Genomic DNA, 20,590 nt, shown 5'->3' with positions numbered 1-20,590 from the left:
TGCAGCTCCCGGATGGCCTCCTGCAGCTCGAAGGGGCACCCCCCGCCCCCCAGCAGGGCCAGCAGCACCAGGGCCCCCCACAGCCCCATCCCGCCCGCCCACGGCCCCGTCCCGACTGAGCACTGGAGCCAGCCCCGCGCCCCATCGATCCCCGGCCTGCGCGCCAGCCCCGATCAATGCGCCCCCCCGGGGCTTGTTAATTACCAGCCCGCAGAACCCCGCTCAATGAAGGGTGCTCCTCACTCCCGACCTGCAGCCCCCTGCTAGCCCGGCCCTGGGCTTCCCCCCCCAGCTCTGCCAGTGCCCCTCACTCCTGACCTGCAGCCCCTGCTAGCCCAACCCTTCCCCCCCCGAGCCCTGCCGGTGCCCCTCACTCCCGACCCGCAGCCCCCTGCTAGCCCGGCCCTGGGCTTCCCCCCCAGCTCTGCCAGTGCCCCTCACTCCCGACCCGCAGCCCCCTGCTAGCCCGGCCCTGGGCTTCCCCCCCAGCTCTGCCAGTGCCCCTCACTCCCGACCCGCAGCCCCCTGCTAGCCCGGCCCTGGGCTTCCCCCCCAGCTCTGCCAGTGCCCCTCACACCCGACCCGCAGCCCCTCAGTGACGGCTAATGAGCCACAAGAAAAAAGTCACAGGGAAATGGGAAAAATGTCACATGGTGCTATCGTCATGTACAGCACCGTGCACCAGGGGGCCATGACTGGGCGCTCCCATAATACACTGAATGAACAATGAACAGCGCCTAGCTCCCAGGCCTACCGTAATACACCTAATAGAGAGATATATTGGGAGTCAAAATCTCACCACCAACCCCCAGTTGGGAGGACGTTGCGGGGGGAGGGGCAGGTGAATGGTCCCTGGGCTGCAGGGGCCGCTATGGGGAGCCCTGAGGCGGCCCGCGTCCGGGGCGAGGAAAGATTTACACGCACCCCGCTTTGATGGGGGGTGGGGAAAGGGGGGCTAGTGACGGAAAGAGCCGAGCGGAGCCGAACGAGCCCGAGCGGAGCCGAACGCGCCGAGGGGCGGTGTCGGAGATACCCGAGCGGAGCCGAACGCGCCGAGGGGCGGTGCCGGAGATTCCCGAGCGGAGCCGAACGCGCCGAGGGGCGGTGCCGGAGATTCCCGAGCGGAGCCGAACGCGCCGAGGGGCGGTGCCGGAGATTCCCGAGCGGAGCCGAACGCGCCGAGGGGCGGTGTCGGAGATACCCGAGCGGAGCCGAACGCGCCGAGGGGCGGTGTCGGAGATTCCCGAGCGGAGCCGAACGCGCCGAGGGGCGGTGCCGGAGATTCCCGAGCGGAGCCGAACGCGCCGAGGGGCGGTGCCGGAGATTCCCGAGCGGAGCCGAACGCGCCGAGGGGCGGTGCCGGAGATTCCCGAGCGGAGCCGAACGCGCCGAGGGGCGGTGCCGGAGATTCCCGAGCGGAGCCGAACGCGCCGAGGGGCGGTGCCGAAGATTCCCGAGCGGAGCCGAACGCGCCGAGGGGCGGTGTCGGAGATACCCGAGCGGAGCCGAACGCGCCGAGGGGCGGTGTCGGAGATTCCCGAGCGGAGCCGAACGCGCCGGGGGGCGGTGCCGGAGATTCCCGAGCGGAGCCGAACGCGCCGAGGGGCGGTGTCGGAGATACCCGAGCGGGGCGCGCGCACCGGATGTTACGTTCCCGCCCCGGCCGCCGGGCTCCTCCCTTTCCGTTTCCGGCAGCGGCCGCGAGAGCAGGTATCCCCCGGAGCTCCGGGCCCGGCCCCACGTGGGACCCCCCGAAACCCCCCCCGGGACCCGCCCCCCCCCGGCCTCGCAGCCCCGCGCCCCGGACCCCCCCGCGCCCCCCCGGTCCCGCCCCCCGCTAACGCCCCTGTCCCCGCAGGGCGATGTCGGCCCATCTGCAGTGGATGATCGTTCGCAACAGCTCCAGCTTCCTGATCAAGCGGAACAAACAAACCTACAGCACCGTGAGTCCCCCCCCGCCCCGCCCCGGGGGGACCCAGGCGTCCGGGCTCCCCCTTCCCCCCCGCCCCGCGGGGACCCAGGCGTCCGGGCTCCCCCTTCCCCCCCGCCCCGCGGGGACCCAGGCGTCCGGGCTCCCCCTTCCCCCCCGCCCCGCGGGGACCCAGGCGTCCGGGCTCCCCCGTCCCCCCCGCCCCGCGGGGACCCAGGCGTCCGGGCTCCCCCTTCCCCCCCGCCCCGCGGGGACCCAGGCGTCCGGGCTCCCCCTTCCGCACCGCCCCGCGGGGACCCAGGCGTCCGGGCTCCTAACCTCGCACACGCACCCCCAGACACAGAGTCACCGGGATCGGGACCCCGGGGCGCTGCCCGGACCCAGGACAAGACTCTGCCCGGGGCGCCGCGGGGGGGGAGCCGGGCTCTGGTAACCGGGTGGTTCTCTCCGAAGGAGCCGAACAACCTGAAGGCCAGAAACTCCTTCCGCTACAACGGGCTGATCCATCGCAAGACAGTGGGCGTGGAGCCCGCGGCGGACGGGAAGGGGATCGTGGTGGTGCTGAAGAAACGGGCAGGTGGGAAGATGCAGACGAGCTGGTTTCCTTCCCCGCCAGCGAAGGATTCCGGGAGCCAGGCTCCCGACACACGGGGGATGTGAAAGAGTGGTTTCTTCTGGGGCGGGCAGATCTGGATTGAGACCCACCTGCCCAGTTCACTGCTTGGGCCCCCTAGACGGGAAGGGCCCCATACTCCATTCCCCACCCCCCTGAGCCCTCCAGTCCCCCTGCCCTGGGGCTGGTTCGGAGCTGGGGCCCCCTAGACGGGAAAGGCCCCATTCCCTGCCCCCCCTGAGCCAGCCAGTCCCCTTCCCCGTAGACGGGAGAGACCAGCTCCTTTCCTGTGATCCCTCCCCATGGCCTTTCCCGGCCCCTGTCCTGTACCCTGGCTCTGACCCGTGGCCCCTTCCCCCAGGCCAGCGCAAGCCAGCCACGTCCTATGAGAAGACGACCATTAACAAGAACGCCCGGGCTACGCTCAGCAGCCTGCGCCACATCATCCGCAAGAACAACTACCGCAAGGATCTGCGCATGGTGAGAACTGGGCTTGGGGGGCGGCCGAGCCTCCCCCGCCGTGGGTCTGGTCCCCTGCTTCCCCAGAGGGGGCCGTCCTGTGTTCATGAACCCATGGGGTGGAGGAGCATTGCCCCATTGGCCAGAGCGCCTGTCCCGAGGGGCAGAAAGGGACACAGCTGGCTCCTCGAGGGGGTTGTATCGGGGGGGGGGGGGGGTTGTGCCTCCGTTTTAAAGACAGGATGAGCTGGATTTAACCCAGGTGGCTGCGCGGGTCGCTATGATCTGCGCTCGGCTCACCATGCCTCGTTGGAGACCTAGAATGGGGGGATTGATTGGCGATTGTTTCGCCACCCCAGATCTGAGCACCCCCATCCCACCACATGGGTGAGCAGTGATGGGGGGGTGATAGTTGCTCCGCTCGCCATGCCTGATCAATGCCTTCACCCCCTTTAGCTTCAGGGGCGATATCTAGAAGTGGGGTGCAGCCCCACTCTGTCTACCCCTGTTGCAGGGGCAGTGGGATGGGGAAGCCAGTCCCAGTCGCTGCAGCAGGGCCCCCCCGCGCTGTGCCGGGGCCCACTCCACTGTGCGTCAGTCTCACGCGTTTCCCCCCACCCCTGTCTCCAGGCCGCTCTGCGTCGCGCCAGCGCCATCCTGCGGAGCCAGAAGCCAGTGGTGGTGAAGAAGAAGAGAACCCGGGCTACCAAGACAGCGTGAATGGCTAGCATGTCCCAATAAAGGGTTCAAACCTGCCTGCAGCGTGGCACAACCTCTGTGGGGGGGAGAACAGGAAAGGGGGTGGGTCCCTGGGGATGCGCGACATCTGTGGAGGGTGGTGCCCAATGGCGGTGGTCCAGTGTTCTTCAGACATAGTGTCTAGTAGGTGGGGAAACTGAGGTAGAGAGATGGGATATGGTTCTGTCGGTGTGTGACCTTAAAAAGGGAGAGAACCCGCGCGTGGGAGAGGAAGACGAGCTGCCCTTTTGTAAGGGGTCCCACCAGGGTGGGGGGCTGCAGGTCGGGAGTAAGGGGCACTGGCAGAGCTGGGGGTGGCATTGCCCTGGCGGGGATGGGGGGGGGTTGGCTGGCACGGATACTGCCATCTGTCCCCTGGGTGCCCAGCCCTGGCTGATTAGGCCAAGCTGCTTAAGGCCATGTTTACACTGTGCTTTCGGCGCCAGGCTCAGAGCTCATCCCCGCTAACGGGATTGGAAGCAGTGTAGGGGTGGGGGGGGGGGCCCCTATTACATAACCCCTGTCTCGCCAGCAGACCGGGAACAAATGGATTATCCCTGTAATGCCTGTCAGGGCAGCAGGGACTGACCAGTGGGGCCACGTATGCCACGGGTTAGAGCCGGGGGGCTGGGAGCCAGGACTCCTGGGTTCTCTCCCCGGTTCTGGGAGGAGAGTGGGGTCGGGTCTAGTGGTTACAGGAGGTGGGGGTCAGGAACGAATGGCTCCTAGTTTGTCAGCTCCCCCCTACCCCCCTCTCGTGGCGGCACTTGGTACTTCACTGCTCAGGGCCCGCCCTTCTGGCAGGGCGCTCGGTATCGCCCCTAGTGGCCAGGCCGGGTGCCTGCTGCCTTCCAACTGTAGCAGGGGCTGGTGGTGCCCAGGGCCCTGCAGGTGGCTGGTTCGGTTCCTCCCCGGCCCGCTCCCTCCCTCCAGAAGCCAGGCGAATGGTTTACACACAACGCTCTTTATTGAAAACCAGACACCAGTACAGCAATGTAAGACAAATGCCCTTTGTCTCCCTTCCTTCCCCCCCCCAGCTCTGGGCCGGGAATCCCGCTGGCTCTGGGGTGGGGAAGAAACGAGACAGAAGCACAAACTGCAGAACACAACATGAATCGGGGATGGGGGGGTGTTTTCCAAACAGGCTTCGGCAGGAGGGAGGGGGGTGAATGATCCGCCCCACAGAGCTGCATTAGAGGCCCACGGGGAGAGGGCATGAATCAGACCAAGGGTGCGGGGGGAGAGAAGGAGCAAATGGAGGAAGGCAGAGCGCTTTTCAGGGCCCTAGACAGAGGGCGTTGGTTTGTGCCTGTTGAGGAGGGTTTTTTGCTGCGGAGCTGTGGCTGGAGTGTTAGACGAGGAGACAGGATGTCTGGGTTCAACCCTTGGCTCTCATGCTGTGTCTGGGCAGCGCCCGGCCCGACGGGGCCCCGATCTCAGTGAATCCGTGTCTGGGCAGCGCCCGGCCCGACAGGGCCCCAACCTCAGTGAGTCCGTGTCTGGGCAGCGCCCGGCCCGACGGGGCCCCAATCTCAGTGAGTCCATGTCGGGGCAGCGCCCGGCCCGACGGGGCCCTGATCTCAGTGACTCTGTGTCTGGGCAGCGCCCGGCGCGACGGGGCCCCAATCTCAGTGACTCTGTCTGGGCAGCGCCCGGCGTGACGGGGCCCCAATCTCAGTGACTCTGTGTCTGGGCAGCACCTTCTTTACGTGATCCTTGTCTTCCATCGGCTATTTCTCTCCTCTCATTTCCTGTTCTCTGCCCTCTGTTCACTGCTGCTCTGCCTTTTTATTATCTGTTCTTTCTCATTCCCCCCTTCCTCCCTGTTACATCCCCCGCTTTCCTTCCTCCTTCATTGCTCCATTTTTCTTTCTCTCCTTCATCCTATCCTTCCTTTCCCATCATCCGCTCTTTCACCTCCCCCACTTTTCCCCTGCTCCTTTCCACCCCGGGGGTCTCGGTGGGGTCCCCCCTCCCTCGGCCCCCAACGACAGCCTGTTTGGAAGTGCCCAGAGCGGGCTGCTGGCGGAGGAAGGGAAGGGATCCAGCTACCCGGGGAAAGGGGTGAAGACCAACATGGCAGCGTACGGAGATGGGTCGGGTGCCTCGCACACATGTTGTTTCATTCGTTCGTTCCATCGTTTTCTCATTCACTCGTCCTCTCACTCCGCCCCTGCTCAGCCCGCGTTCTCCCTCCTGTTTGCCGTTCCCCTCCCGGCCTGGGACCTTGGCCTTCCTATTTCTTGGGTTCGTATTGGATCAGCCTCATGATGGCTTCGTTCTGTATCACGCCGGAGATGAACTCCCCCTCGGCGATTTTGTCTGTGGGGGTGGGGGGGGGGGGGGGAGAAGAAAACAGAAGGGCAGGGAGGAGGGAATGGAGGGAGAGTGGAGAGGAGGGGTTAATGAACTGCAATATAGGGTCCTTCCCCTCTAGGGGGTGCCAGCTCCTATCCAGCCCCCAGGGCAGGGACTGGCTGGCTCAGGGGGGCAGGGAATGGGGCCCGGGGCCTTTCCCCTCTAGGGGGTGATGGCTCCTATATGGCCCCAGGGCAGGGACTGGCTGGCTCGGGAAGGCAGGGAATGGGGCCCGGGGCCTGTCCCCTCTAGGGCTGGGTTTCATCAGAGGTTAAAAGGGCTTCAAGGTTTGCCCTGAGGTGCCATGGGGGGGGCGTGCATGTGTGGCACCATGTAATACGAATACGGGGCATTGGACCATCTGAGCAGTGCAGCTCGGAGCCGGCCAAGGTGGGGCTGGGCTGTGGGATGGGAGGATGGAGAGCGGAGAAGGGGGGTCTGGCAGATCCCTTACCGTTTTCCCCCTTTTTGAAAAAGTCCCAGAGCTTGTTGGCTCGTTTCTGGGGGGTGTTTTCATCCTCAGCGAGCATTTTCTGCTCTTCAAGGGGAATCATCTTAAATATTGCCTGTGGGCAGACACACAACGTTTGACATCTAGCTGTGCCCCACCCCAGAGCTGGCTGCATCTCCATGCCGGGGAAGGGGCCCCGTATACCTAGCCTCCGTGCCCCACCCCAGTGCTGGCTGCATCTCCGATCTGGGTGAGCGGCCCCATATACCCAGCCCACCCCCTCACCCCCCCCCCCCCCCCCAGAGCTGGCTGCATCTCACTGAATTTTCCCAACTGGTGGGTATATGAAGCTGGTGTTTTATTGCTACACTCCAACTTGGGGTGGGGGGGGGTTCAGCTCTGCCTCCCTCTCCAAATAAATGCAATGGGGCAGAGAACAGTAAACCATGTGGGCCTGGCTCCTAGCGCCCCTCCCCCCAGCTCTAACTACTAGACTGCACTGCCCTCCTAGAGCAAGTATAGAACCCAGGCGTCCTGACTCCCAACCCCCCTCCTCTAATCGTTAGACCCACCTCCTCTACGAGAGCTGGGGAAAGAACCCAGGAGTCCTGGCTCCCACCCCCATGGCTATTAAGGTCCCCCCCCCATACCCTGTGTGACTCCTGTCTCAGCTGTGTCCATATGATGCTCTAACGCTCTCATTTCCAGCCCCAGCTGATTGTGGGGGAGGAGGCATTATTAAGATTTTCCCCCAGTCTGGGCTCGGGAGATTAATCTGAGCCAGGAGCCGAATAGAATCCGAGCCTTGAGGAATATTAAAAATGATTAAAGGGTCCCAGGGATTGACCAGAGGGAAGCTTAACCCAGCCTCTGGGAAACGCCATGCTTGGGAAAGGGACAGCGGGGGGGACAGGAACTGTCTGCCAGGGAAAGAATGGGGTTAACCCACTGGGAGGGTAAGGTGGGTGGGTGGACGGATAGGTGTAGAGATGGGTTGGTGGGTGGATGGACAGGGATAGGTGTACGGGGGGTTGGTGAGTGGATGGAGGGGTGGTGGATGGAGGGAGGGAAGGATAGGTGTCGGGGTGGGTGGAGAGGTCGGTGGGTGGGTGGAGGGATAGGTGTAGGGGTGGATTGGGGGGTCGGTGGGTGGGTGGAGGGATAGGTGGAGGGTTGGATGGAGGGGTTGGTGGGTGGATGGAGGGATAGCTGTACAGGTGGGTAGATGGAGTGATAGGTGGAAGGGTGGGTGGATGGGTTGGTGGGTGGATGGACAGATGGATAGGTGTAGGGGTGGATGGATGGAGGGATAGGTGTAGGGGTGGGTGGAGGGATAGGTGTAGAGATGGATGGGTTGGCGGGTGGATGGACAGAGGGATAGGTGTAGGGTGGATGTGGGGATTGGTGAGTGGATGGAGGAGTCAGTGGAGGGGTGGATGGAGGGGTGGGTGGAGAGGTCGGTGGGTGGGTGGAGGGATAGGTGTAGAGATGGATGGGTTGGCGGGTGGATGGACAGAGGGATAGGTGTAGGGGTGGGTGGGAGGGTTGGTGGGGGATGGAGGGATAGGTGTAGGGGTGGATGGGTGGGTGGATGGAGGGATGGGTGGAGGGATAGATGTAGGGGTGGGTGGAGAGGTCAGTGGGTGGGTGGAGGGATAGGTGTAGAGATGGATGGGTTGGCGGGTGGATGGACAGAGGGATAGGTGTAGGAGTGGGTGGGAGGGTTGGTGGGGGATGGAGGGATAGGTGTAGGGGTGGATGGGTGGGTGGATGGAGGGATGGGTGGAGAGGTCGGTGGGTGGGTGGAGGGATAGGTGTAGAGATGGATGGGTTGGCGGGTGGATGGACAGAGGGCTAGGTGTAGGGGTTGGTGGGTGGATGGAAGGCTAGGTGTAGGGGTTGGTGGGTGGGTGGATGGACGCAGACACATTCTCTTCACTGCCTGCCATGAGTCCCAAAGACCCCTGCATTCCAATCAGCCAAGTCCCCTCATTTGCTCTGTGGAGGCAGCTGTTTCCCAGAGGAGGTTTTTGATCCATTTTCAAGGTTCCTAGTCCTGCATCCCCACCCATGCCTGGTGAGACTCATCCTCCCACCAGGGATCCTCCCCTGGCCACTAGCCTGGTCCTCAGAAACACCTGCCCTCTAGCCAAGAACTTCGACCCCCAAGGCCCCCAATGGCTTGCCTCCCTTTCACCTTCTCAGCAAAATCAAGTGGCAAGTAGTTCCACCGGCCACCAACATATTTTCCCCTCCCCCTGCTATTAACAAGCAGGTAACTCTTTACCTTACCCCCTGATCCCACTCTAGGTTCATGCCTATTGCACCTAAGGGCTAATCCCCGATTTACAGGGGATCAGAGAGCCCGGCTGGTGAGAGGGAGGGGTGAGGGTGCATACGTGCTAGGAGAAGCGTTCGCTGATCAGTAGCCGGGTAATTTGGGATCAGACGGGAGGGGCAGAGGTTTGGACACCAGCTTTTGTTCTGACTACCCGAGACTTTGCTGGTGGGCCGCTGGTCTTCGCAGGAGCAGAACCAAGGTGGATAAAAACCAATGATTTTTTGGTCTTTATTTGAAAAAAAAAACCTTTTTTTAATTGATTTTTTTAAAATTTAAACCAGATTTTTTTTTAAAATTCTGATATTTAAATGATTACATTTTCCTTTTAAAAACTAAATCTGTTCTGAAGGAAATCTGAATTTAATACAAACCCCGCTAAGGCCTGAACTTATTAGCATCTCTTAAACCCTACAAATGTGCAGAATCCAGGAGTCTGTATCAAAAACGCTGCATTAAAGGCTGTTTTTCTAGACAAAGCAAGAATCCAGGGGGAAACATGTAACTTTTGAGGCAAGCTTTATAAATATGGCATGACAGTAGGAACCCAGCAAGATGTGAGTCACCGGTTTCTCCCCTACTAAAAAAGTACAATGAATAAGAACTTGACGATATTAAGCTACCTAGTTGCTTAAATAAATGTACAGCGGACCCTGCTAGGAAGCAAAAAGATGCATAAAATCGAGGGTAAAGGCACCCGGGAGTTGTAAATCACTGTGTTTGAATGGTTCTGCCTGACGAATAAATGGAAAAGTGGATTAAAGTCAATGATTGATATGGAGGTGTTAGAGTGGGTGATTTAAATCGCCTTGATTTAAAGCCAGGCCCCCTCACTATGAAGGACTCAGAGGTTGTGATGGGCCACGTTTTGTCTGCTGTTTTCTCCCCATCAAAAAATGGATTTTTTCAGAGCCCGGAAAGATTCCCAGAGAGGGGGGCAGAAAAAAGACCGAAAGAGATTTTTTCACATGGAAGTCGTCTTTCGATTTTGAAGGTGACCTTTGACACTCACCCCCATCCCCACCCCAAAAGCGGCTGAGCGAAACCCCTCCGGAAACGGTGAAATCGAAAACCCACAGGGGGAAAAACTTGGGTTCGGGGGGAATGGCAACAAATTTTCAGGGGCTCAGCTCCAGAGTTGCTTCCTAGTTCCTCAGGAGCGGGGACAGATTCCTACCGAGTCCGTTTAAACCCGTCTGGGTCTCGTCACCTCCCCAGAAACATCCTTTTACTTAAAACAAATAAAAAATCTTAGCCATCTTTTAGCCTCTCTGAAATCCAGTAACGGGTAGTTCCCCAGGCCCTCCGTAGCCATCAGGCCAAGGTAACAGCTGCCCATCCCGCCCTGATCCAGTCCCAAGAGAGATCAAACCGGAGGTGCCACACAGATAGACTTCAGATGCAAGACGCTAGCCCCGAGCACAGCTGGGGGGGAATCAGCAGGAAAGGGAAGTTTTGGCCAGTAGGAGGCAGGCAACCCATAGATTGCAATACAGGCTCTATCCCCGGCTCTGGGAGGGGAGTGGGGTCTAGTGGTTAGAGCAGGGGGGCTGGAAGCCAGGACTCCTGGGTTCTCTCCCCAGAGAGGAATGAATCATTTACTCAGCCCCTTCCAACCTCGTGCCCCTCGGCATGCTGTGAACGCCACCGTCACCGAGTCTTTGGCCCCCTCTGGGAGTTGCCCATCTTGTTTTTAGAGCGACCTCTCTCATTGCAAAGCCACTGCCCCTCCCCTCGACCCCCTCCCCCTCGCCTTCCTCCTCCTTCTCCTTCTCCTCCTCCTCTTTGGGGTGGCAAATCCAGCTTATGGCCTGTTACGTTCTGCCATGGGGGAGGCGAGCACCTCCGATACCCCCCCTGACCCCAGAGCAGCAGCTCTGCAAGGGGCCGGTGAGGCCACCCTGATAAAATTAACGGTGGGGGTGGTGGGGGGGCTGCTTTCGGCCAAGCTGCTTTCAGCCTCCATTCGGGCGGGCGCCTGGCAACAAAGAGGCTCAGCCCAGGGAAATTAGCAAAACAGGATTTTGCGTGGGGGGGGGAATCCCATCAGGGGTAGCTAATGCCATTTACGAACTACGCAAACCTTGAACGGGGCTAATCCACTGTCATGCTGCCTGGCGTCATCCTGCCACCTGCCCGGAGGTCAGGCAGCCCTTGGGCCCCTCCCAGCTCTGCCAAACAGGCTGGCTGCGGGCGTGTTTCGGGGGGCCTCTCGGGAGCGGGGGGATGACAGCGGGCTGGATGGGCCCTGGGGGAGGCAGGGAGCAGGCGGGATACCAGGGTAGATGGGCCTGTTGTGACGCTGTGTCTGTCTGGCGTCCGTTCACAGGCGCATCAGACACGGGCGGTCGACGGGTTCAGTGGGGGAGCCCAGCCTCGGGCACCGCACTTGAGGGGGGGGGGCGGGGGCGTGAGGACAGGCTGTGACGCTGGCTGAGGGAGCCGGTCGCCCCGGCAGGCAGAACGAGCAGGAATCGGTTTCATTTGCAAGGAGGGGGAAATCGTGGTCAGAGCCGGGGAAAACCTTTCTGGCTCGGTGGGCACCGGGAATCTTCTCAGGGTGGCGCGGCAAGCCTGTGCATCTGCCCCTCCTCAGGGCACTGCTGCAGGGAAGCTCACAACAGCCCCTCAGGACACTGCTGTGGGGAAGCTCGCAGCACCCCCTCAGGACACTGCCATGGGGAAACTTGCAGCACACCTTCAGGACACTGCTGTGGAGAAGCTCGCAGCACCTCCTCAGGACACTGCTGTGGAGAAGCTCGCAGCACTCCCTCAGGGCCCTGCTGCGGGGAAGCTTGCAGCACCCCCTCAGGACACTGCTGTGGAGAAGCTCACAGCACTCCCTCAGGGCACTGCTGCGGGGAAGCTCGTAGCACGCCCCCCTTGCCCCGGACTCACCGTGATGATCTCCAGCACCTCGCTCTTGCTGATCTCGCCGTTGCGGTCGACGTCGAAGAGGGAGAAGGCCCACTCCAGCTTGAGGTTGGTCTTGCCGGAGGAGGTGAGGTGCAGGGCTATGATGTACTCCCGGAAGTCCAGCGTCCCGTCGCCGTTGGTGTCGAAGCTGCGGAAGACGTGGCGCGCGTAGACCTGGGGGTCCGACTTGGGGAAGAAGTTGCCGTAGATCTTCTCGAACTCGGCCTGGCTGATGCGCCCGTCCGGGCACTGCTTCTGGAAGCTCTCGTACCACTTGCACAGCTCGTCCTCCGAGTACTTGGTGTTGAGCTTCAGGTCCTCCAGGATCTCCTTGGACAGAGCCCCGCTTTTACTGTTCCCCATGGCGCCCCGAGCCTCCGCCCTGATCCCCGTCCCTAGTGCCCCTGAGCCCCGGCCTAGCGCCCCAATCCTCCGGCTAGCGGGCCGATCCTCCGCCCCGATCCTCCGCTCCGAGCCCCAGCCTAGCGCCCCGATCCTCCGCTCGGATCCCCGGCACTTGCAGGTGGATTCCTTTGCTCCGTCTCCTCTCTCCCGAGCCCTCCTGCTCCCCTGCTTATATAGACTCCCTGGGAAGGGGGGGAGGATCACCACGGGCGGGGGGCTCTGACACACACACACACCCCCGGACACACACACGCAGCTATTTCAGGAGCGCTGATCACATTTCGGCCAGGGGATGAGACGTTCTTTAGCGCTATTAAAGGGAGATTGGCAGCTCTGAGCCACTTGGCGTGTTGTCAGCCACTGCCCTTGTGCGCCCACCTCCACACCGGCTTCGCCTCCTCCCACAGCTGTTCTCACCCCCCGGCCCAGCTACCCCCAGCTCCCCTCGATCGACCCCTAAACAAACCCCTCCATCTACCCCCAGCCACCCCCTCGATCGACCCCTAAACAAACCCCTCCATCTACCCCCAGCTCCCCTCGATCGACCCCTAAACGAACCCCTCCATCTACCCCCAGCCACCCCCTCGATCGACCCCTAAACGAACCCCTCCATCTACCCCCAGCCGCCCCCTCGATCGACCCCTAAACGAACCCCTCCATCTACCCCCAGCCGCCCCCCTCGATCGACCCCTAAACGAACCCCTCCATCCACCCCCAGCCGCCCCCTCGATCGTCCCCTAAACGAACCCCTCCATCCACCCCCAGCCGCCCCCTCGATCGACCCCTAAACGAACCCCTCCATCCACCCCCAGCCGCCCCCTCGATCGACCCCTAAACGAACCCCTCCATCCACCCCCAGCCGCCCCCTCGATCGACCCCTAAACGAACCCCTCCATCCACCCCCAGCCGCCCCCTCGATCGTCCCCTAAACGAACCCCTCCATCCACCCCCAGCCGCCCCCTCGATCGACCCCTAAACGAACCCCTCCATCCACCCCCAGCCGCCCCCTCGATCGACCCCTAAACGAACCCCTCCATCCACCCCCAGCCGCCCCCTCGATCGTCCCCTAAACGAACCCCTCCATCCACCCCCAGCCGCCCCCTCGATCGACCCCTAAACGAACAACTCCATCTACCCCCAGCCGCCCCCTCGATCGACCCCTAAACGAACAACTCCATCTACCCCCAGCCGCCCCCTCGATCGACCCCTAAACGAACAACTCCATCTACCCCCAGCCGCCCCCTCGATCGACCCCTAAACAAACCAACCCCTCCATCTACCCCCAGCCGCCCCCTCGATCGACCCCTAAACAAACCAACCCCTCCATCTACCCCCAGCCGCCCCCTCGATCGTCCCCTAAACGAACCCCTCCATCTACCCCAGCCGCCCCCTCGATCGTCCCCTAAACGAACCCCTCCATCTACCCCCAGCCACCCCCCTCGATCGACCCCTAAACGAACCCCTCCATCTATCCCCAGCCACCCCCTCGATCGACCCCTAAACGAACCCCTCCATCTATCCCCAGCCACCCCCTCGATCGACCCCTAAACGAACCCCTCCATCTACCCCCAGCCACCTCCTCGATCGACCCACCCCTAAACAAACCCCTCTATCCATCTACCCCATCCACCTTATCTATCTACCCCAACACCCCCTCTATCCACCCATCCACCTTATCTAGTTACCCCCAGCCACCTCCCCTATCGACCCCTAAACAAACCCCTCCATCTGTCCCCAGCCACCCCTTCTATCTACCCACCCCATCCAAACCCCTTTATCCACCCCAACCCCCCCTCTATCTATCCATCTATCTACCCCAACACCCCCACTATCTATCTATCCCCAGCCACCCCTCTATCTACCCCTCCCCAAACAAACCCCTCTCTCCACCCCACTCCCCACCAAGAGCCCAGGAATCCCGGCTCCCAGCCCCCCTGCTGAAGGGAGAGGCCTGTGTATGAAGAACTGTAACATCCAGTGACCTGAGAAAATTGCATAAACCCTGCCTAGGGCAGGGGTGGGCAAAGTTTTTGGCCTGAGGGCCACACTGGGGTTGCAAAACTGTATGGGAGGGCCGGGTAGGGAAGGCTGTGCCTCCCCAAACAGCCTGGCCCCCGCCCCCTATCCTCCCCCTCCCACTTCCCGACCCTGACTGCCCCCCTCAGAACCCCCCCCCATGCAACCCCCCTGCTCCCTGTCCCCTGACTGCGCCTCCCCCATCCACACCCCCGCCCCTGACAGGCCCCCCGGGACTCCCACGTCTATCCACCCCCCCTGCTCCCCGTCACCTGACTGCCCCTCCCCCTGTCCACACCCCCGCCCCCGACAGGCCCCCCGGGACTCCCGCACCTATCCAACCCCCCCACTCCCTGTCCCCTGACTGCCCCTCCCCCTATCCACACACACACCCCCGACAGGCCCCCCGGGACTCCCACGTCTATCCACCCCCCCGCTCCCTGTCCCCTGACTGCCCCTCCCCCTATCCACACCCCCACCCCCTGACAGGCCCCCCGGGACTCCCACGTCTATCCACCCCCCCCGCTCCCTGTCCCCTGACTGCCCCTCCCCCTATCCACACCCCCACCCCCTGACAGGCCCCCCGGGACTCCCACGTCTATCCAACCCCCACTGTTCCCCCATCCCCTGACTGCCCCTCCCCCTATCCACACCCCCACCCCTGACAGGCCCCCCGGGACTCCCACGTCTATCCAACCGCCCCCTGCTCCCTGTCCCTGGACTGCCCCCCCTGCCCCCCTTACCACATGTGGCTGCAGGGCAGGGAGGACAGTGGAGGGGGGGCCGGGGACTAGCCTCCCCGGCCGGGAGCTCAGGGGCCGGGCAGGACGGTCCAGTGGGCCGGATGTGGCCCGCGGGCCGTAGTTTGGCCACCTCTGGCCTAGTGTAAGAAGGTTAAAGATTTAGCCTGGGGCTCTCGCTGATCTTTTATTTTCTTTGGTACCTATCTCTGACCTGTTGTGCCTTCCACTTATAACCACAGAAAATCCAGCGTTCAGTCATTAATAACCCTGGTTTCTACTTCCCCTAACGCCGTGTGGTTTGGGTGAAGCGCTTGGGGGAATCTCAGCTCCGGTTACAAAGGCTGGCGCATTGTCCTCTCCACCAGGCTTCTGACCCGGGCAGGACGGTACAGCCCTGGGGTGCAAGGCTGGGAGCTGGGGGGATTTGGCTGGTGCCTTGCTCGGTGTGATTCGTGAGTGGCTCTGGGGGCGTTCACACAGTCTAGCTGGGTGTGGGGCACCACATGCGGTTGTGCTGAGTGATTGCAGCGCCTGGAGGGGTTTGCTGCGTGTCACGAGCAAAGCATTGTGAAGGCAGCCCAGGCTGGAGAGTTAAGGGAGCACAGCGGTACCCCAGTTCCAGGGTGTACCCCGTGGATCCTGTCACACCCTCCCAGAGCCAGGATAGAACCCAGGAGTCCTGACTTTGATTCCCACTAAAATTTGCTCTTTTAAAACACAAGAGGGTTTTTGTAACTTTAGATAGATAAAGAGATGCTGGGTGTGTATGAAGATAGATAGATAGATAGATAGATAGATAGATAGATAGATAGATAGGGTGTGTGGGGATAGATAGATAGGTAGACAGATAGATAGATAGATGGGGTGTGTGGGGATAGATAGATAGATACATAGATAGATAGATAGGGTGTGTGGGGATAGATAGATAGATAGATAGATAGATAGATAGATAGATAGATGGGGTGGATGGGGATAGATAGATAGATAGATAGATAGATAGATAGATAGATAGATAGATAGATAGATAGGTGGGGTGGATGGGGATAGATAGATAGATAGATAGATAGATGGAGTGGATGGGGATAGATAGATAGATAGATGGGGTGGATGGGGATAGATAGATAGATAGATAGATAGATAGATAGATAGATAGATAGATAGGTGGGGTGGATGGGGATAGATAGATAGATAGATAGATAGATGGAGTGGATGGGGATAGATAGATAGATAGATGGGGTGGATGGGGATAGATAGATAGATAGATAGATAGATAGGTGGGGTGGATGGGGATACATAGATAGATAGATAGATAGATAGATAGATAGATAGAGGGAGTGGATGGGGATAGATAGATAGGGTGGATAGATAAGGTGGATGGGTGGATAGAGGGGTTTGTATAGGGGTGAGTCGAGAGATGGGTCCTGACTCCCAGCCCCCCCCCCCATGCTCTAAGCACTAGACCCCACTCCCCTCCCAGAGCTGTTTCATGAGCCCCTCAGTGGCTAATTACAATGGGCCTCGGCTACTTATAGCCCGCTCTGTGCCTTGTGCCATATGCTCAATCGGCTTTGGTGGGTCAGATCTGTCAGCAAAGTGGCATTAGTGTCATGGTCGATCTGTCAGGGACAGGGAGGTGAAGGGCCCGGCTCCGTTACATGGTGTGGGGGGGGGGAGCAGAAAGGGGGCAGCATCACGAGTCAATGGGTTTGGGGGGACCCACAGCTCGCTGATCCCCCCTTCCCGCAGACCTCTGGGTCAAAGCCTCCCAGAGCCAGGGATAGAACCCAGGCATCCTGGCTCCCAGCCCTTCCCTGCTCTAACCACTTCCCTCAAATCTGCCTCTGCAGGGTTCCTAGAGTCCTCTGACCCATCCAGTGCTGGCCACTGTTGATGCCAGGATACCAGGGTAGATGGGCCTCAGGTCTGACCCAGTCTGGCTGTTTCTGTCTTCCTGTAACCCAGGCCAGAGCTTTTCACACGATGCCTGGTTCCAGCCCATATCTGATAGCTGAGCTAGAGCGACTTGCTTAGAACGACATCTAGTCCTGCTGTAAAGATGCCAGGTGATGGAAAATCCACCTGTCTCATGATGGAGGCCGCGGTGCATCATGGGAGATGGAGTCCAGCTGAGGGAACAGGGCCTATGGCAGGAATGGGGATGTTAGGGACACAGAACTACAACTCCTATGAGGCACAGCGACAGCCCACATTCCCACACCAGCCCCACGCCCCTCTCTAGTGTGGTGGCACATGCGTGGGGTGTGTGGGTTTGGGATAGGTGTGTGTGGTGGTGTAGGGGCTGGCGGCATGCGTGCAGCTGGGTTGTGTATGCTATCACAGTGTGTTTTTGTGAGGCAGTGCTGTGTGTGTCCCTACTGCCCCCTGCTGGAGGGGATATGCCCTACTGTGTGTGTGTGTGTGTGTGTGCGTGTGTGTGTGGTGTCTGGGAATTCTGTGTGGAGGGATAAATTGTATGCGTGTATAGACATTGTGGCGGGGAGTTGGGTGTACGGCTGGTGGGCAGTTGTGTTTATAGGGAATTTGTGTGTATGTGCACACACTGTGTGCTTGTAATGTGTGTGTGTCCTTGCCACCCCCTGCTGGAGGTGCTGGTCCCTGCTGTGTGTGTGTGTGTGTGTGTGTGTGTGTGTGTGTGTGTCTGTGTCCGTAGCGGTGCGGGAGGGGGGAGCCGGGAGTGCGCGACCCAGTCCCCATGTGGCGCTGACCGCCCAGCAGAGGAACTGGCTAATTGGCTCCTTATCATTTCATCTGCCGAGTCGAGACGCCACTTGCCAAGGGGCGGGGGTAGGGGCGGGTAGGGGGGCCAGGGGACTTGGCCAGGGCTATATTATAGAGGAAACAAAATTACAGCACTCCAGCCAGGCAGATAAGGGAAAGACGGAGCCTGGGACGGGGACAGAGAGCAAGAGAAGAAAGAAGGAAAGAAAAAAAGAAAGAAAGCGCAAAGGGCTGGAGCTGGGGGCAGAAAGCAGGGCAGGGAGGTCGGAGGGAACGTGAAAGAGGAAAAAGAAAAAGTGAAGAACCCAAGCGCTCAAAAGGCCGAGGCCCCGGGCAGCTGAGAGGTAAGGCGGGGACGGGATGCGCGACCCCTCTGCCCCATGGGGGCCCATGGGGGCAGAGCCTGGCGGCGTTCGGGGTAAGCAGTGGGGGTCTAAATGATGGAGGGTTAAAGGAGAAACAGGGGGTGGTGGGGAGAGGCGCCCACTTGGGGAGCCCCCGCCTGGCACCTGGCCTGCGCCCCCCAGTTGGGACGTCATGGTGCACCTGCCTCACATCTGCCACGCCCAGCACATCTGGATGGCACCCCCACCCCCTCACCCTGCCCCCAGCTGGGACCCCCTGCACATCTGGAGTGCACCGCACAGCTGGCCTGCGGCCCTGGCCCCACCCTGGCCCCACAGCTGAAATGCAGCCCACCCACTTGCATGGCTCCCATCCAGACCGCCTGGCACATCTGCAGGGCTCCTCCCCCCCATGCATGGCCTCTCCGTAACCCACCCGCACTCCGGCTCACATCGCTGCCCCCCAAGATGGGTGCCCCCCACTGCCCCGCCCAACCCAACGCTGCCCCTCGCGGCTTCTAGAGCTGGCTTTGCGGGACCCACTGGGCCCGGTTCCCCTGCCGTCGCCCCCAGGAGCCTCATCACCCCAAGGTGGCTGGTGCCTGGCTCAGAAACCTAGCTGCCCCATCAGCTCTGCCATGCAATGGGGCCATGCTCTCTTTGCCAGGGGCCTTCTGACCCACACGTGCCTTCCTCCCACTCCCAGGACCCATAAGGGGCAGACTGGAGGGTGGCTGGGGCTCCCTGCGCTGTGGCTAATCCCTGCCCCCCAGGGCCCATAGGGCACAGATCAGGGGTGCGGTCAGGGCGTCCTATGCCAGGGGAGTGTTGATTGTAGGGTCTTAAGGCAGGATTCTGGAATTAAAGGTACAGGCTCCCTTTTGTGCTATGCCACAGGGCCACGTTACGCTCCACTCAGGGGGATGTTTTTGTAGGGTCTTCCGAGCCAACGCTTTGTTTAAAGGCACAAGCCCCCTTTTGGTGCTGGGGGAGCAATGTTATTGTAAGGTCTTTGGACAGGCATCTGGGTCTGTAACTCAGTTCCCATAACCCCAACCCACGTCTCCCCGCCCTTCTCTCTCCCCAGATAGGAGCCCGCTCCCCCCATCTGCCATGTCTGCCCCCCCGGCGCCATGCGACCGCGTGACAGTGAACATGGCCACGGAAGAGGTCCAGATCCAGCTGTGCCCGGACCCACGGCTGGTGAGCACGGCCACGGGAGGCGTGGAAGGTGCCTGCCACCGCTGCCTCCTGCCCTTCAGCGTGGTGGCGACGCTGATCGGGGTGGCGGTAACGACCCTGGCCTACTCCCGGGACGCCCACGGCTCGGTGCTGTGGGTGCTGGGGCTGGCCCTGCTGGGCGCTGGGGTGCTGGGCCTGGCCGGGAGTTACCTGGCCTACTGCTGCCGGGGCCGCAAGATCAGGGGCTGGAGACGCGGCAGCTTCACCCTGCTGGTGGGGGACCCGCTGCAGAAGAAGATGGTGGTGTGAGAGTTCGATCCGGGCCAGTGTGGGGATCCAGTCCGGGTTCTGCCTCCATCCTGAGTCCGATCCGACCCAGCATGAGGATCCAGGCTGGGTTCTGGAGCCACCCAGAGTCCCCTGGCTGAGCCATCCCACCTCCTGCTGCATGGGACCTGCCCTGTGTTGTGTGTCATTGCCCCTGTACCACAAGTCACGCGGGATTCGCCTTTAAACCCAACACTCCCTCACCCGACTCCTCTGCATACAGACATCACAGCCTCCAGCCCTGCCTCAGACTCCGGTTGCAGACCTCTTGCTGCATGAACTACATACCCATGGGCCCATCTAGCATGGCATCCCGCCTCCAGCAGCAACCAGCATCTGCTGCTGTGGAGGAAAGGCAGGAGACACCTGCCCCAATGGGCAGTAGTGGAATAATTCACCTGGATACCAACTCCTGCCCTTGCTGAGAATCCTGTGGCCAGGAGTTCCACAGGCCGTGCAAAAAAAAATCTCGCCCTGATCCGGTCTCCTCCCTGTGGCCGGTGAGCGTGCTGGTGTTGTGATTTAAAGGGCCAGCACAGAGCTCAGAAAGCGGACGGGGGCGGGGTCCAGGTGGGCGGGGGGGGGGGTCTCTGTCCCCGCTCAGGGGCTGGGTAGTTATAATGGTTTCTGAGCCGGGTAGCACTTTGGAGCTGGGTAGATCAGCTGCTGCGGCCCGGTCTGGGGCGGGTGTGGGGGCTGGTTGTACGGGGAGCCCCCCTACTGAGTCGCACTCCCTGAGCGCAGCGCCCCCTAGGGCCGCTCTGGGGCACCAGGGCCCTGTGTTGTGCCAGGCCGGGCGGGAGCCGCCCGCCCGATTGCTGCCATCTCGGTGTCCCGAGTGTAAACAGCCAGCGCTTATCAGCCCCGGGCTGGGCTCTGGCCGGGTCGGCGCATTGTTCGCGGCCTTGGGCCCAGGACGTGCCCGGCGCCCCACGGCTTATCTGCATCCCGCATGGGGGCTGGGGGGGGAGGGAGCTGAGGTTAGAGGAAGCATGTGGGGGAAGGGGGGGGCAGCGCCCTGGAGAATGGAT

At 61.3% G+C, this 20,590-nt stretch overlaps 3 protein-coding genes across 3 annotated transcripts; 2 read left to right on the top strand and 1 right to left on the bottom strand.

Moving 5' to 3' along the window:
• The first annotated feature begins 1,615 nt into the window (after positions 1–1,615).
• On the top strand, positions 1,616–3,757 carry RPL28 (ribosomal protein L28). The gene is made up of 5 exons (XM_037888636.2): positions 1,616–1,710; positions 1,859–1,943; positions 2,384–2,507; positions 2,905–3,023; positions 3,633–3,757. The coding sequence occupies exons 2-5, from the start codon at positions 1,863–1,865 to the stop codon at positions 3,720–3,722; spliced, it is 414 nt and encodes a 137-aa protein (XP_037744564.1). The 5' UTR covers positions 1,616–1,710; positions 1,859–1,862; the 3' UTR covers positions 3,723–3,757.
• A 1,566-nt stretch (positions 3,758–5,323) lies between these two features.
• On the bottom strand, positions 5,324–12,189 carry RCVRN (recoverin). Its single transcript, XM_007067191.3, has 3 exons — positions 11,786–12,189; positions 6,553–6,664; positions 5,324–6,062 (listed from the first exon to the last, which is right to left on the bottom strand). The coding sequence occupies exons 1-3, from the start codon at positions 12,164–12,166 to the stop codon at positions 5,977–5,979; spliced, it is 579 nt and encodes a 192-aa protein (XP_007067253.1). The 5' UTR covers positions 12,167–12,189; the 3' UTR covers positions 5,324–5,976.
• A 5,644-nt stretch (positions 12,190–17,833) lies between these two features.
• On the top strand, positions 17,834–20,011 carry LOC102946353 (transmembrane protein 100). The gene is made up of 2 exons (XM_043534692.1): positions 17,834–18,050; positions 19,138–20,011. Exon 2 carries the CDS (start codon positions 19,164–19,166, stop codon positions 19,539–19,541), a length of 378 nt encoding a protein of 125 aa, XP_043390627.1. The 5' UTR covers positions 17,834–18,050; positions 19,138–19,163; the 3' UTR covers positions 19,542–20,011.
• The last annotated feature ends 579 nt before the right edge of the window (positions 20,012–20,590 follow it).

The sequence above is a fragment of the Chelonia mydas genome, chromosome 23 (genome assembly GCF_015237465.2).
Source record: "Chelonia mydas isolate rCheMyd1 chromosome 23, rCheMyd1.pri.v2, whole genome shotgun sequence".
NCBI lineage: Eukaryota > Metazoa > Chordata > Testudines > Cheloniidae > Chelonia > Chelonia mydas.
The sequence above is the reverse complement of the archived record's forward strand: the minus strand, read 5'-3'. Positions and strand labels throughout refer to the sequence as shown.

Coding starts and splice junctions, on each gene's coding strand:
- RPL28 (XM_037888636.2), top strand. CDS start 1,863: ATGTCGGCCCATCTGCAGTGGATGATCGTTCGCAACAGCTCCAGCTTC. Junction 2,508..2,904: donor GGTGCTGAAGAAACGGGCAG/GTGGGAAGATGC, acceptor CCCTTCCCCCAG/GCCAGCGCAAGCCAGCCACG. Junction 3,024..3,632: donor ACCGCAAGGATCTGCGCATG/GTGAGAACTGGG, acceptor CCCTGTCTCCAG/GCCGCTCTGCGTCGCGCCAG.
- LOC102946353 (XM_043534692.1), top strand. CDS start 19,164: ATGTCTGCCCCCCCGGCGCCATGCGACCGCGTGACAGTGAACATGGCC.
- RCVRN (XM_007067191.3), bottom strand. CDS start 12,166: ATGGGGAACAGTAAAAGCGGGGCTCTGTCCAAGGAGATCCTGGAGGAC. Junction 6,665..11,785: donor AGGTGCTGGAGATCATCACG/GTGAGTCCGGGG, acceptor GTCTGCCCACAG/GCAATATTTAAGATGATTCC. Junction 6,063..6,552: donor TTTCAAAAAGGGGGAAAACG/GTAAGGGATCTG, acceptor CCACCCCCACAG/ACAAAATCGCCGAGGGGGAG.